The 16,425-nt window shown below is 46.7% G+C and overlaps 1 protein-coding gene across 7 annotated transcripts in view; it reads right to left on the bottom strand.

The window, feature by feature from the left end:
* Nucleotides 1-362: 362 nt before the first annotated feature.
* Nucleotides 363-16,425, bottom strand: part of PALM2AKAP2 (PALM2 and AKAP2 fusion) — a 418,898-nt gene continuing 402,835 nt past the window's right edge. For 6 of the 7 annotated variants that reach the window (XM_072959888.1, XM_031677399.2, XM_072959889.1 and 3 more), the window contains 2 exons: nucleotides 14,906-15,084; nucleotides 363-4,293 (listed from right to left, as the gene is read on the bottom strand). In XM_072959888.1, the coding sequence (XP_072815989.1) occupies nucleotides 4,195-4,293; nucleotides 14,906-15,084 (278 nt within the window). In that variant the 3' untranslated portion in view covers nucleotides 363-4,194. The remainder of the gene's footprint in view (nucleotides 4,294-14,905; nucleotides 15,085-16,425) is intronic. The other variant, XM_072959891.1, reaches the window with a different exon arrangement.

The following is a 16,425-nucleotide window of genomic DNA, read 5'->3' as shown; positions in this document are numbered from 1 at the left end:
TGGGAAGAGATGGACAAAGAGGCAGCTGGAAAGGAGACCCCAGGAAGAGCAGGAAACAGGAGGTCTGGGTGCGAGTTAGTGCCGGGGTTAGGCTATGGGATAGATGGGAGTGGCTGAGTATGGACCCCAGCCAGGGCAGCTGGAGACAACCTTGCAAAGGGAGCACTGGGAACAGCCTGTTACCGGGGTGCACCACCAGCTCGTCTTGCTTCCTTGGTTCCAAATGTTCAAGAAACAGATGCCGCCGCCACGGAATTAGAGGCAAGAGTGCAGGCTTGCCACCCCTGGGCTGCCCAGTCACCCAAACTCCCCCGGCAGTCAAACAAGCAGCCATCGTTTATAAAAACACAACACACACTGGGTTTTAATGAGAAAATAATTGTATACTTGCGTTGAATGCCTCACAATCACTATAAAACCGAAGCAGGATAGTAACATTTAAGTGGTTAACATATACAGGAGAGCCAGATACAGAGTATAATTTTCAAACACAGTATTGCTGCTTTTCCCCCCTCCTCCTCTGAAAAAGAAAAAAAAAAGTCATTTGGGTCGAGAGCAACACAAAATCAAAAATTGGCAGCTCACTCACTGAATGCTTAAAATTCAAGAAATTGATTCTGTCACTAAAACTGGATATATTCACCATCGCTAAACACTTAGGCTATTTGTTTTTTTCAATACATAGCTTAATTACATCCATTCTTTAGTTGGAAAAAAAGGTTTATCTGTCTTCAGAGACAAGAGTCAACACTGTTTGAGTGTCCCTTGTAATGCTGTGTGTGTGTGTGTTTGTGTGTGTTGTGTGTATCTGTGGACAGTGATCTACATACGGCTTATATGTCATTGTCTAGGGTGGAGCGCATGCACAAGTGTGAAGAGGCAAGGACACTGCACTGTGTCCTTCATGTAGGACACAGCCCAGCCTCCTGCCACTGACAGACCCTGTTTTCCATAATTTCTGGACGAGAAAGCCAAGGAATGTCAGTAGTTAATCAGTTCTGGAGGAAAGTGAACATCTCTAAACACGGTGGAACGGAATTCTTTCAGGAAAGCTTTTGACATCTACAGAATCTAAACATTTGTTCTAGCTGAGATTAACAAGCTTGCGTGCTGCTTGGCGGGGATGAGGGTCAGAGGCTGGGTTTTGGACAAGCCTCTTCTCGATGGGTTAAGCAGGTGTGACTTTCCTCCGCGGGTCTGGTCTGCGGCGTCTTCACAAAGGGGAAGGGTTCACCTGGGATCCCAGAGCCTAGCACGGCGCTTATGTACAAAGCCGTGGCCCAATGTTTCTCGAAGGAGTACAAAAACTCAGGCGCGCAGAGAAAATCTGGCTCTTCCAAGGGAACTGTAATTTACATTTTAATAGGATTCTAAGTGAGTGGAACAGGAAACTGACTGCAGTCATCAGAAGGCAGCAGAAGGGAGTGAGGAAAGGGTGGAGATGTTGGGGCCACAGTTACACGGCTTTGTGGCTGTGGGAGGGGCACGGAAGCACTGCGCCTGCTGCCTACCTGCAGCACGGACCCAAGGATCCCGGCTCTATGGCTCTAGGTAATAAGTGTGTCTGGGTCAGTCAACCGAAGTCAAAGACCAATCTAACTGCCTCTAAAGCGATCCCATGAATTGTATGGGCTTTTTTTTTTTTCTCCCATCTGCTCATGCTCTTCTCAAATGGGTATACAGTTTCCTTTGAAACAGAACCAAAACTTATGGGGAGATTGTCTGTATCAAGTCTACGGTCCCTACCAGATCCAGGGTTACTCCGGAAGCCGTGAAGCCTGTTTCATTTTTTGTGCGACCCACAGGACCATTCTGCTCTCCAGGCATCCTGGCTGCCCCTGTGCCCCTGGACCACATGAAGCTGCCACCCTATCTGTCTTCACTCCTGTGCCTGCCTTGGGAACGCTGGAAATCCACAGGCCAAGCGTCCCTTCCCGGTACCCCCATTTCACCCGTCAGGATGCCTGCTCTAACACAGATCTCATTTTCCTGGGGATATTTGTCTCCATGCCAGCCCCTCCCACTTGAGAATGAATTCCTAACAGCAGGGATCTTATCGGTTTGGTACCCTCAGGGGCCAGCACATTTTGTTGACTATTCGTTCCGAACGTGCAGGAGAATGAGCCATACAGAGATGGTGCCAGTTACCCATCTGTGGAATCTGGCTTCAAACTGCAGGTTCCCTTGGCAGTTTTAAAGGATCCTTGTAAGTTACCAGACAGCTCCATTTTGACTTTGTGCCCACCACTTGTTTGTGAATAAACTTTCCCCTAAAGTTGACACTAGGCTAGTTAAAAAAAAAAAAAAAGCAAAGATAATGTGCATGATACCTACATACAAATCTTGTGTAATTGCTACTTGTCAGAATAACATATTAGTGCTTATGACATAATACAAAAACAAAAATGAATTTTAGTGAGGTCTGACTTACTTATTGCTTTTTTAAAAAATAAATCATAGTTTTAAAACAAAGTCAGGGAGGAAAAAAAGAAGGCTGGTCAGTTTGTTTTTTTTTTCTCACAGTCAGAATTGAAAATTTCTCATCCAGAAATTGAGAGAGCATTCAATTACGAATGCCCTTATCATATTGCTTCAAATGACAGAAAGAGTGAAGCTGGCATCCTTGCTTACGTGTCCTAAGCACGAATACAAAGCAGGAGAATAAATATGATCCTTTCCTGAATGTCAAATTACAAAACTTTGCCACCGTGACTCATGCAAACACCATGTTAGGTCAATTTAATATCACAAACGCTGCATCAGCTTGGAGCCTCTATGTCCTTTCCATAAAAAAGAAATTCTCACTCACTCCTGATGCTGGCAAACAGCTTTGGAGGAAATCAGTGAACACCCTTGTTCCGTGATCATTCTGGAATTTTAATCCTCACACACACACTCTTACTCGTGAGCACACACATGCTTTACACAAACACGCAAAGGCTTGTGTGCACTCACACGTACACACACACACCATCTTTAGGGTTGTAGCTGATCCTAAGCCTGCACTTAAGTTTCTATTCTATATTTTTCTCTGTATCATCCTGAAAAACACTGGTTACTCAGCAAAAATAGTATCTCTTCCTTCCTTTATTTATTTCCCCCCCTTTTTCTCTCTTCCTTCTTCTCTCTCTACCTTTCATGACCTTTCTTTACTGTTTCCTTTCTGATTGATCCAAAATAAGCTATCATTCTTCCTCCTCCCTCAAGGGTCCACTTTATATATAAAATATAGTTATAAACACCTTTTTATTTCTTGTCATCTACCTCGTGTAGGTAGAGTTCACCCTTTTTGCAATTATTGCCACTCTAAAAATACCCCTGCCCTCTTGAACCAAGCTGTTCAATGTGTACAGGTTTTATACATGGATATATTCCCCCATCCCAGCATAAAAAATACTTGTTGCCCGCTAAATACAGTTTTCATATGAAGAAACAGAATTGTGAAAATGTGTTCTCATAAACGGCAGATCAGTCCATCTCAGAAGCAGACAAGATCCTAAAGCTAAAAGAACCCATTTGGTTTGGCTTTCTTCCCCCTACCTCAACCTCCTCATGGAGAGCTGATGGTGTTTCCAACAGGAAGAAATAATTGTCTTCAAAATATAGGTGGTGATGGTGAATTATTCCCAATTAAAAACAATGAGATGGAAGAGACGTGGAATCACGACGGCCTCTTCTGGGCAGAGAGAGAAACATTATTCGTTTTACGGCTGCTGGAGCAAACGGAGTCAGCCCAGCACCGCTGATGCCGTGGAGGGTGGGAAGCCAGTGCGGGCGCAGGGCAACAGCCCGTGCGGGCGGCCGGCACCAGCTCTGCGGCTCTCCCAGTGGCCGCCCCACCGCTGTTCTCCCCCATCACCCAGCTAGGCTGGTCTCCGTTCTGCCTGTAGCAACCGTGCTGATTTGCTTGTAACTTCTTTGTCCTTTCGGATCAACTGCGGATTGGACCCAACCCAGGTGATCCTTTGAGTCACAAACCTTTCTCTTTTGACTCTTGGGAGCTCGAGTTTGATGGGTGGACTTCTTTTTCACTTTATTTTGCATCATTGTACATCGCGGCTTCTGTTCTACATAAGGATTGCTGAGTTTGTTTGCACTTTAATAAATATCCTATTAAAATGCTTTGATGTGTTGATTTCTTGGTTTCTTGGTAACCCAAGCACCAAAGAAGCTTCCTGGGTGGAAGAAAGTTGATTATTCATTGTCCTCTTCCTCTTGGTTGGCATAGATCCCTGCCTCCCAGCGCAAGGCCAGGGCGCTCTTCCTTCGATTAACCCGTGTGGCCTCAAGGACCTGAAGAGAGAGGGCAAACAGTTACTCAGGGTTCGTGGATGTTAGGAAACGTACACAAGCCATCTTCTCCGTGTCCTTCCTCCCTTCTCTCTCTCAGCAACATCTAATGAGAGGGGAAAGTGGTCAAGTGTCTGGTAGGATGGGGAGGTAGGAGAGACAAGAAAATAAAAGGGTGGGAGTGTGGGATTCATCTCAGAGCCAAAGTTCACTTGCTTTTTGACCCATCGTTTTCAATATTTAATTTTCCTGAAATGTTCTGCAAGCTTCTCTGAACCAGACTTGACCCTGCATTGAGTTTTTAGATAACAAAGCGGACCTCTACACGCTACAGATCAGTGCGATCTGGTGGAAGTGGTCTGTATCTGCGCTATCCAACATGGCAGCCGCTTGTGGCTAGCTGACCACTTGGAATACGTCTAGTGTGGCTGAGAAACGAGGTATTTGATTTCAAGTCATCTTAATTCCAGCTTCCTTAAGGGAACTAGTGGCTACCACATTGGACAGCACAGCTATGGCTGGTCTTAGTCTCTTCATCAACAAGAAGACCAGAAAGTAATTCCAAACCACTGGACCAGTGTGGGTTCATTCCATCAAGTTTTGTGGACCTACCTAAGCTGTTGTTCATACTCATATCACAAAAGTCTACTCGGGTATAATTCTCGAAAGATGAATTCAGTGAAAAAAAACTTTCTCAGGACAACAAAAAGCCATCTGAGCGTTCTGATGTAACCTCAGGGCCACAGGTGCTAACGGCAGAAATGAAAGGCAACAGCATCGAGGACAAACAGGCTCCCCACCATCCGGGGGAGGGTCCCTCCCTCTTGGGCTCCCTAGATGAGTCTGTGATCTCCGGAGGGGGACCTTCAGCCGGTCAGATCCAGCTTTAGTTTGAACAAGATGACAGCCAGATGAATGACATTTAGGTGGCCAACACAGTGCTCAATTTCATGGTACTGCACCAAAAGCAAGCCCGTGCAGGCCAACCAATTAAATGACTCTGGCATTAGCTTAGGACGTGCAGCTTCTGATTTTAAAGAAAAGTCCAGCAGGGCCAATGCTGGTTGGTTATCCAACCAGTACGTGGTGAAGACTTTGCTTATTCTGAGAACAATCTCATTTGGGCAAGGGACAGAGATGCTAGCAGCACTAGAGAAGCAAGGAGATGCAGGTTTCCAGGCAGTGATGGGAGCCCAGTCATAAGCAAATTCTGGGTAGATTAAAGGTGTGTGTGTGTTGGGGAGAGAGGGGCATCTCAGCTTGCTTCTCTGCATCTCTGACAAGTGAATGGACTTCCCCAGGCTTCAGTGTGCTTTCCGGGGGGAAGACTTTCTCAGTCCTCCTAGCCGGGACGGCTGGATCGGACATGCAGGACACAACTCAGTCAGTCTCCCAAAGGAACGTTCATCATGAAGCCATGCCCTAACGTGTTTTGTGTGTAAACGTATCATGGCCACTCACCCTACATCTAAGAATAAGAAGTCAGTAGGAGGAAAGCAAGACTGCAAGTCTGATACATAGAGGAGTCCTCTGGTCACTGTGTGGTAACATGGTACCGGGAGGCAGTGCGGGGCTAGAATTGGAAGCCCTGAGCTTTATTTCCAGCTCTGTGCCTGGAACAGGTTGCTGCTGTTCATGGCATCTTGGGTCTCAACTTTCCTTATCTGTAAAATGGATACAGCACCTGCCCTACGTCACAGACTTTTCTCAGGAGGCAGTGCAGACTCTGAAGTCCAGGCAGGTCTAAGTTTAAATCCTGGTAACCACGTGACCTGGGGAAAGACTATGACTCCTGGGCCTCAGTTTCCTTATATGTAAAATGGGAATGATAAAAACCACAGTGCCGAGTTGGTCTGAGAATAATGTACGTAAAGCATTTGGCATAGTTCCCAGGGTGCAACAAGTTCTTAAACAACAACTACGTATTCCTATCATCATGTGATGGAGCTTTACAAACTACCAAACATAAGGCATTTTTATAAGGAGCTCCTCACTGTGTAAAATGGTCCTATGCTTGCCTTGCAGATACAAACTGAATGGTTTACATAAAAGCTAAAAATAAACCTAAGGTTCTGAAAAAAATAGTCCTCTTCCATCTCAGATGCTTTTCTTCTTGTTATTTAAGCCCCATTTTATTTCTCAATCATCCTGAATAAATTTAATTTACTCTGTTCTTCGGGAACCCGTTTCAGTCCAGCTATCCGTGCATCTTCCGGATATTTATCGGGTTCCTACCAAGAGTCTTCACATTAAGGATAGAATAATCTCTTTCCTCGTGGAGTTTAGTCACAAGAGTGGAATGGGCAGAGAAATGATATTTATAATGATGGAAACATTTGGCAAAGCTTGGGTTTGAACATCTATTTGTTGCAGCCCAAATAATTCATGTATACCAATAAAAAGCCCTCTTTTCTAACTGTATTCCCCTAATTTACATGCCACTACATGATCCCGAATTTCTGATGAAATCTAAGGCCTCTAGTCAAGGCCTAGGTAAGATAATAAGTATATCATTATTAAAATAGCCAGTGACCTTGCTGTGAAACTGTCTGGTCTGCAAGGCTTATGATCTAGGACCTGCTCAGCGATGAAGCCAGCCCACAACTGGCTTTTTGAAGATGCAAAAGCCAAGTCCTCGGGGAAGGTATCCGGGTGAGTATCTGTTTTGTAATTTACTCAGAGCACTATTTGTGTGTGTGCATGTGTGTGTGTGCGTGCCTATAAACCTCCAGCAAATCTAGAGCTCCTGTTAGTTTTATTTCTACATATGAACTTTACTTCCTAAAGCCCATTCCTTTCCTTTCTGGGCCAAAAAAGTACTTGCCTCTGGAGCTCTGATAATAGGAAACACTTACATCCCAGGTACCAGGAACCAGCTACTGTTACAATCCTCACTCCTGTCCTGGGGGATTCATACTGTTGTTACTCGCGTTTCACCTGTGAAGAAACTGACGCCCAGGGAGGTTGAAGCAACCTGACGGACGTCTGCAAGTAAGAGGAAAGGCTACCATCCAAACCCAGAACTCTGGGTGCGGTGTCTGTACCCTGGGCCACCAGGCGCCACTGCTGCCCAGTGGTTGGAAGGAGTTTGGAGGAAGAAGCATCAGAAGCAGCAATAAGCACTCTTTGCATAGAAACAGAGACAGAAAAACAAAAAACAAAAAATAATAGAAAGACCTGATTTAAGGTTTTATCGTTTTCAAAAATTAATTCAGATTTAGGTCTGGTCAGGGCTGGGGTGAGGGTATCAATTCTCTCTGAACACCCTCTAAAATCAATTTTTCTCTCTAATGCTTAGGGAGTTCAAGTGACTCGCTTTGAGCAGCAATCAACTGAGACAATTTTATTTGGGGGTGTGCAACAAAAGACAGATATGTTAAATACTATTTATGTTAATATTCTACCCCCCATCTCTTCAACTAAAGACAGACAGGGCCCAGTTTTATCTTCCTGGGATGTATTTGACCAGACTGTCATCAATCTTAACGTTGACTCAAAGAGATGTGGGTTTAGGGTCTAATTCTTCATCTGACATTCCCTCGAGGAGAATCACAATTAGACACTGAGGAAGGTCATGTAATGATGAAAGGCCTGAATATTCATTTCACATCTTGTGAAAGAAAAATTACTGACTGATAGTCATCAGCTCACACCTACAGTTAATGATAATTATTCTGCTAAATATGGAGATGTAAAACCTATATTGTGTTATAGGTTAGCACAACCAATTTGAAGAAGAGCATGCAATAGGCAGTGAATGGGAGGGTGGATGAGCCCTGTAACCAGTATTTTCACTCCTAGGTATATTTAGAGACATTCTTCCAATGGTTACCCAGAGAGCTGTGTACAATACCATTCATTGCATCATTGTTTGTAATGGCAAAAAAAAAAAAAAGAGATACAACCTACATTTCCATCACTAGAGAGATGAATAGATAGATGTCTATCTATTCATCCAGTGGAATACTATACAGCAGTTAAAATGAGTGGACTAGAGCCATAAGGATCAACATGGACAAATCTAAAAACAATGCAGACAGAATAAAGAGCACAGGACACTACAATGTAATATATGTATAGAAAGTTTTAAAACATGCAAAACCATATGATATTATTTATGTCTACAGATATACCTGTGGAAGGATAAACACATGCACAGAAACAATGAACACCTAACTCCAGAACAGTTACCTCTCAGGAGAGAGAGATCTGGGAACTGGGAGAAGTAACAAGAGGGCTCGAATGGTACTTGCATTATTAATTTCTTTCTAAAATATTAAGCAAATATTATGAAACAATAAGAATGGACAAAGCTGGCTTAGGTGGGCTTTGATATTTCCCTCTGTCATATGTGGCACGTTGGAATGCCAGCCCCACGGCATTAGGGACTTTGTTCCACTGACTGCTGTATTCTCAGAACCTAGAAAAGAACCCAATGTGTAGCAGGTCCTCAATAAATTGTTAACCAGGCGAATGAACATAGATTCTCTACAATTCTGGGCATCTGAAATAATTCTTTTAAAATAAAAAGAATATGATACTATAGAAATTTAAAATATGAAAACCATTATGCTTTCTCATGGCATATAAACAGTAAATATGTATGTGAAAAAATGGGAAAGATTAAAAAAATACCATGCTTTTTCGTAGCACGGATTTGTGAAATCTGTGTAAAAGGAAGTTGTGGAGGCTCTGGGGGAAATTCAATGCTTAAAGATGCTCCAGAACAAAAAGACAGGTTTAAAGATGGCAGGGAGGGAGAACTGGGTTGGTTCACAGTTGGAATAACTTATCCTAAAGCGATGGCATGGAGCTCTCTGGGTTGGTGTTAATGTGAACGGAGGACTGAGCTGCATTGTTTTCTAATAAGACCAGAATAGACTTGCTACATCAGTGCCTGAAGAAATGAAAGAAAATCCAAGGAGCCCATCGGTTGTGCCCTCTTGTCCAGACATCTTCCAGGTCCACAGGCAGGACGAGGTCTTCTCCGACCCCAGCACACAGCACAGCCGAGCCCAGCCGCGCCTATCACAGCTGCACGGACCCCAACATTTCAAGGTGATCACCCCATTCAGAAAAGGCAGGAAGTTTTCGAAAAGCCCACCAGGAAACGGCAAACCACGACAGCATGCACCTGGGTCAGGCATGCAGCAGACCAAGACAAACAAGTGGAAAAGTACCTCGGAAGTCACCTTGCAAGACAGTAACTTAGAGGTGTACTGGCAGAGAGGGAAAAACCAGGGTTAGTACACGGCAGAGACACGCTCACGGAACACCGGCCAGCTGGGAACCGGTATCACGCGCGGGCAGGGGTGGGGATGGGGGGGAGATGGGGGTGGTGGGGAACAGGAGGGGAAGTACATCAGGGGACCAGAACACGCCCACACCAAGACTTGCTTCATCTGATATTAGTTTATTTCAAAGTCTGTATCTTTTGCAGCAAGTAGATACCCTATTATTCCTCAATAAAAATATCAGATAAGTCAGACTTTGTTAATTCAAGATTTGTGGCTTCCATTTTTTGTGCTTTGAATTAACAAGATACCCCTCCCTCTTGTCACCCCCACCCACCCCATGCAACCAGCTGCCCACCAGCAAGATCCTTAGTGGCCATTTTGGATCCGCTAGAATCCATAGCCATCTGTAGCCAGACATTCCTCCTGTAGGATTCCTTGAACCCCAAAGTCATCTTCTGTTCCATTGTCCCATGGAAAGAAGACCCTACCACAGACCAGGGTTGGTTTGAAAGTCACTGCAAGAAAAGGTCAAGGGGGAAAAAAAACCAGTCTGGCTGTGGGTAACGAGTTAGAAGGACTGACTTTGGACAGCTCTCTCCAGAACTGTGGCAATGACCTTGCATCCCCACTGCACAGGACATTAGAGGCACTGACTGGGTTTTGGCATAGTGCCCATAGACTGGATAAGAGGAATCGTATGTCTGGGATCGCTGATCTTCTTGGGTGTTGCACTTAAACTTGATGGTTCCCAGGCTGATGACTGGGAGCTGATGAATTCGGAACTCTCCTCTCCTCTGCACCTTTCCAGGGTGAAGTGAGAATCTGAGAGAGCTGGGGGCACAGCATCACTGACGGGGGCCGAGCTTCCTGTAAAGCAGTAATGCGGGGTCACTGGAGGCAGACGGGCTTCCTCCACTCACCCAGTGAGAGTCTGGCCACAGCTCCCCAGTGGTGTCCTGGTCTAAGAAGGAAGAATGTGCTAGGAATTCTTGGAAAAGCACTGACTGCTAGCCCTCAGCTTTGACTTAATCCAGGGGAATCGAAGAGGATTTCTCTTATTCCAAGACGGGTAGGGAAACCTGAAAGACCACTCAGTAACTATTTTGGGGGCAAAAGAGAAAGAGAGAGAGAGAACAGAGGAGAAACCCAGCAAGATTAGATCCTGTGCTAGAATGGGGCTGAATGCCCAGGAGGCTGTAATTCGGACTTAGCCCAGCATTCCTTCAATTGAGAAAGGGAAAGCAAATCCACTGCCAAGTTAAAGAGCATCACTGCGTCTTCTGAGGCTTGGGTCACGTTGGGGGAAAAACTGACCAGAAAAACAGTGTTGCCTCAGTTTCCTTCCTTTGCAAGGCACCGAGAAACCCCAAGGAAAGTATGATTCATCAGTCCAATGTGAGTGGCATGACTGACCAGAGATGGCATCGGGCCCGATAAGGAAACGTTTCCACGTTAGATAACATTTCCAAAGAAGAGAAACCCACGAGAAGAGCAGGACAGCTGCATCTGGGTGGGCAGTGTGCGCACTGCACAAAAGCACCAGGCTGGGGGCATCGGCGGGGCTGAAGCTCAGTCCCCTGACTCCACTCACCAACTGCTGGCGCAGGACCACATCCTCACAGGGTTTTGGAAAAGGGTACCTTTTGCTAATTTTCACAAGGCCCTGTCTAGGCTGGTAAACAGCCCAGGGGAAGGGGATGAGGGTGGGGTTAGCAACCCTTCTACCCTCAAATTAGCCAAGAGGTCCATTAAGTTAAGGCAGAGCCTGGCTGAAGCCTTGAGCGTGGAGACACGCATCGGTGACCACGCCACGCAGAGAGGACGCCAGCCCTGCTGCTACTCAAAGGGCATCCTGCTCAAGGTCTGAGCTGGTAATAAGGATGGCCGTTTGAGGGTAACTTTTTCAGAAAAGAGGCTTTTTCTGGTTCTGTGTCACTGGCTTTATTATCAACTACAAAATAAAGCAGAACACCTACAGATGACCCAGTATCCACAAAACTGTGACTCCTGGGATGATGTTCCAAGAGGGAGATTCATGATTTAATCTCCCATCTTCGGTCATCCTCTGAGCCCTCACTCTGCTTGAGCAGGAGAGAGGGACAGCTCAGGGACAGGAAAAAGACCCTAAGTACTGCACGGTTCCCGCGAGGGCTTCTGTGAGCCGGAGGCCTCCCTCCTGTCCTGTATATAATTTTTTTATGAAGTGGGAACACGTAAGGGTCCTGAACTGGGGACAAGACTCCAGAGACCATCGCTGCTCTGGGGTGGAGGGACCCTGCACCTGTTTTGTTAGCAGGGATCAGTTTTTTTCCCAGCTAGGTTGGCAAAAGTTCCTCATGAAAACTGCAGGCCCAGCTTTGTCTTCCCTCTCTCTTTCTTCTGTCCTTCATGCTCTTTTGGGGGAGTGAGGGGTAGAGGAGGTAATTCAGTTTATTTATTTATTCATTTGATGGAAGGACTGGGGATCGAACCCAGGACCTTGTGCATGCTAGGCATGCACTCCACCACTGGGCTATGCCTTCCCCCCACCTTCATGCTCTCTGACATCACTGTATCTAGTGCATCACTAGGCAGACATCTCAATTACCCTATTTGGTTTCAAGTCTTTCTTCTCCTTGGGAAGCACAGCAAATAAGAATTCTTTTCCTTCAACTTGGAAAAGCTTGCTACCTCCTATGGGAACACACAGCTGGGTCCTGATTACCTGTGAGTGCTGCCAAGTGACTTTTTGGAAGGAATATTGGCAGGAGGGAGCGCCGGGTGACACCAGACCAAGGTGAGCCAAGTGAGGTTCGTAGAGGGTGGAGGATCTAAGAAGTCACAACTTGCCCTGAGGAGAGAGTATGTGAATGGAGCCAGAAGAACGGAACCACCAGCTTCTGGGCCCCGGAAGCCAGTTACACAACTCAGGCATCAAGCCATCCATCTGCTCCTTACTGCAAACCTTCTGGTCTGAGAGGTCCCTAAAGAAGGAGGCACGAATCAGCTGGGGAAAGGGATGAAGACTTGTTCACGCCCACAGGTAAACTTCAACATCTTCTCCACTGACTGATGGTGACACAATAGAAAGCTCCCTTGAAGCAAAAGGGCTGAGACAGGGTATCAGGTGGCTCTGAAATGAGGTCTCATGGACGATCATTTATCTGCTTTAGAAGCAACTGGAGTACGTTTTTTTCTTGTTTCTTTTCCAGATTTGGGTCTCTTAAAAGAGGATATGTATTGGATAGACTGTGCTCTGTCCCTAAGAATTTTCAACAGCAACAACCTTGGTTCTCTTGTAATATCAATGACAGTGCAACACCCTTGGCCTTGAATTCGAGATCTGGGGAAAGTAACAGCTTGATGATTTAGTAGATTTCTTTCTTACCCGAGATGTTGATTTACTTGAGACAAAGAGAGACAGAAGGCTATCACTGAATCGGGTAAGTGAAGGGCAATCAGTAGGTTAAATGGCTGATTCCAGGCAAAAATTCTTCACGCAAAGGGGGAATCCAAGCTGGTTGGCACTGGCCAGGTGGCTGCCTGAGTGTCGGAGTTTGCCAGCCTCTGCCTATGAAATGCATTAAGAGCAGGCTCCTCACTTTCATGTAGGGTACTTTTTCCTAACACCTGCTCTACAACACAAAAGGCACGCAGAGAGACTCGGCTGGGTCATGGGCAAAGTGGTTCCATCGGTACTTCCCCATCCACACATCCCAGCTAACTTCCACCAAAGCTGCTGACGTATGAGGTGGAGTCACTGTGAGAAAAGAAACAAACCACTGCGGGGAGGGTGCAGCTCAGTGGTAGAGGGTGTGCCTAGCTTGCACGAGGTGCTGGGTTCAATCCCCAGTACCTCCGTTAATAGATAAAAAAAAAAAAAACCTAATTACCCCCTCCAACAACAAAAGTTTTAAAAAATAAGTTTTTTTTTTAAAGAGAAACAGAAAAGAAAAAGAAACAAGCCACTTACAGCCCTAAGCTTCCAATGGATCCTAGTCTCTGGGAAACACCAAAAGGTAACCCCCTATGTTAAGTGGGGCTGCAAAGAAGGGCCAGCTAAAGTGACTTCCTGGGCAGAAAAGGTCCTCCGGGCTCAGAGCAGGAGCCCCAGCCGTGGAAACGTCTGCAGTGGCCCTCGAGGCCCAGGCCCACACCCCCGGGCAATACAGGGAACAGCCCCAGTGTTTTTCCAGCCCAACAGAGCAGCTGGGCCAGCATTCCAAGCACTTTAGGTGTAAACCCAAACTGGGAGAGGTTGGGAGTCACCCCGTGGGTCATCAGGGTGACTCCTGACGTGATCGCTTTCCTCCTTTCCCACGAAATATTTTGAGAGCAATGTTCAGTATCTGGCTTCGACTCCAGAAATCCTTCAGCCTAGCCCACCAGGACATGAGAGGCAGGAGACCAGCACGGAGTTCCTACTGGGAGCCCCAGAGCAGTCGGGTTGAAGGTGATTGAATCATTTATCATCCAAACTGGGGCACTTTCAAGAGGGACAGGGGATGCTATTAATAGTTCCAGCAGGACAACAGGCACAAACCAGGACTGTCCTGGGTCACCTGGGGAGCATCCTCAACCAACCCACGTTATTTTCGACCCAAGTGTAATGGGGGAGGAGGTGGTTACTCCAATAAATGCTAAGAGACTGAGGCCAGCAGACGCCAAGGGGGTTGGGCAGGAACCCCTGGGCTGAGCCCCAGGCTCCTGCCTGTGCAGGCTTGGGGGACCAATGGCTCTTAAGTCTCTGACTGGAGAAAGAAACCACAGAGCAGATGACTCGGTTCACGGTTGACACGAATGTCATGTGCAAGGTTCTCAGGGTTGAGGGTAGCAGGGTAGCCGTGTGGTTTTTTAACTGTCATTTTAAATGGCTCCTTCCTGCCAAACTACACACAGGCTTGGTAACAGCCTCAAATGTGTTTAGACTTCCCAGCCCTGGGTGACGTTTATAGGGAATGCCCGGAGCAGATGGTGAAGGACTGCCACCATCATAGTTCTCCAGAGAAAGGAAATCTCCACGGAGCAGGCAGACGATGGTAGAAATCAGCTCCCCGGTGCCTGGGGATGATTTCAGGGTGCTGACGCCCTTGACCCCGAGTGTTGCCCCGAGCCAGGTCTCTCTACACACCCCACATCTCGTGCACTGGTGATGCCAGTAAACTCGACCTAGAACTTGGCAGCAGCAAAATCCACGCTTTGCATGATCAGTGTTTTTGAGAAACAACCGCAAAAGCCCAAACCCAGCTCCAGGCATGTGAACCACACATTTGATAGCTGGAGCTGGAACCCTGACGTTGGCCAGACGCCCGCAGACACATCCGCGCCCAGGCCGGGGTGCCTTGCGCCGCACCGCCGCTCGCCCTCGAACACGGAAGGAGGGAAGAGGAGAAACTTACACTACTATCATCCATCCTCTCGCGCCTTTTAGATTTGTGTGTCTCATAGTCTTCCATGAGGGTCTGCATCAGGTTCTTGGGCCTCTGCGATCCGGCAGCCTCTTCGGGAGCTAAGTCAGGCTGCAAGCTGGGACCTTCAGGTGTGGGGGATGGAGGAGGTTTGACTTTCTCTATTTTCCCTGAAACAACACGAAGAGAACACCCTTTCTAAGCTTGTCTCCTCATGACTGCTTTCAGAAAGAAGAGAAAACTGGCGAAACAAAACAACACAAACGAACAAAACCCTCTGACACGAGGAGGGGTACCTGAACGATGGTCCCGTGCAGCTCATTTTACTACAGGGATCAAAGCGCTGAAGGATAACGTCACAAATCCATCCAACGAAGACCTCAAGGAAACCGGTTTTAAAATCAGTTCGACCAAAGAGGCCTGTTTGACACTTTGCAAATATATGTCAGACAGGCAGACAGAGAGACAGACAGACAGACAGACACAGGCTCTGGTTGTTTTGGGGGACATGGATTCTATCACAGATCATAGAATTAGACAGTCAGAAATGGTGGCGCCTTTGAACCTTTATAGACTCATTTCTTACAGACCAGGAAAACTGAGGCTCTGCAAAGGAAAGGCTGAGCTGAGGTCAGCGGGAGCCGGGGATGGCACCCAGGTCTCCTGGTTTCCTTATCAGCTCTTTCTTCTCTATTAGAGGTCGCCAATGGTCAGATGCCCAGTGTAGGTGTTTTGCATGGACAGCACGTGCTGTAAAACCTCTGAATGAAAACTAAGACCGTTCTTCCCAGGTCACTCCAAGTCTTACATCGACCAGCTCCATTCTTCACTTTACCTGCCGTGGTCCCGAAAGCATTTAGGTTTGAGATCCCAGATCTTAAGGAATAAACACCAACCACGGCAGCTTCGATGTTGTAAAAGATGGAGGGGAGGTGCATCAGCTTCAGAAAAGGTGAGGTTTTAGCTTTTGAAATGCCATACAGGAATTCTCAGGATGAGATCAGTCAGCAGTCACCGTGGTGTGGTGACACCAGGCACTGTCATCCCAGTCTCTTGGGAGATGCCTGGCCCTGACTTGTGGCTCGTGAAGGGGTGGGTCTTATTGTCAGAGCCCCAAACGCACCTCTGAGAAGTACCTTCAGGTGCAACAGTCATGATTTTCACAACTATGCCCCTTGTGGGGGCCACAGCTAGGGTCTGCGAACAACGAATGGGGAGAAAACACACAATATACATGGGGCCATTCAAGCACCAAAGTTTGGAAACCACTAGGGAATGTTAAAGACCCATCTGGCCTTCTTCAGACTCAAGTTGAAGGCAGTTCATCTTTCTGCATCTGACTCCCCAGACTTCCAACTTGGCAACTGCCTCATGTAGCTGGAATCACAAGTAAAGCCTGGGGTCCATGTCTCTGGGTGGGTGGCTCTAGCCCTTTACTGGGCATAGTTCCTTTTCACGGGAACTGGGGAGGCCCCTGGAGTTCAGGAAGCCAAGGGTTTAATCTCTGCTCT

This window comes from Vicugna pacos, chromosome 4 (assembly GCF_048564905.1).
Source record: "Vicugna pacos chromosome 4, VicPac4, whole genome shotgun sequence".
Taxonomy (NCBI): domain Eukaryota; kingdom Metazoa; phylum Chordata; class Mammalia; order Artiodactyla; family Camelidae; genus Vicugna; species Vicugna pacos.
The sequence above is the reverse complement of the archived record's forward strand: the minus strand, read 5'-3'. Positions and strand labels throughout refer to the sequence as shown.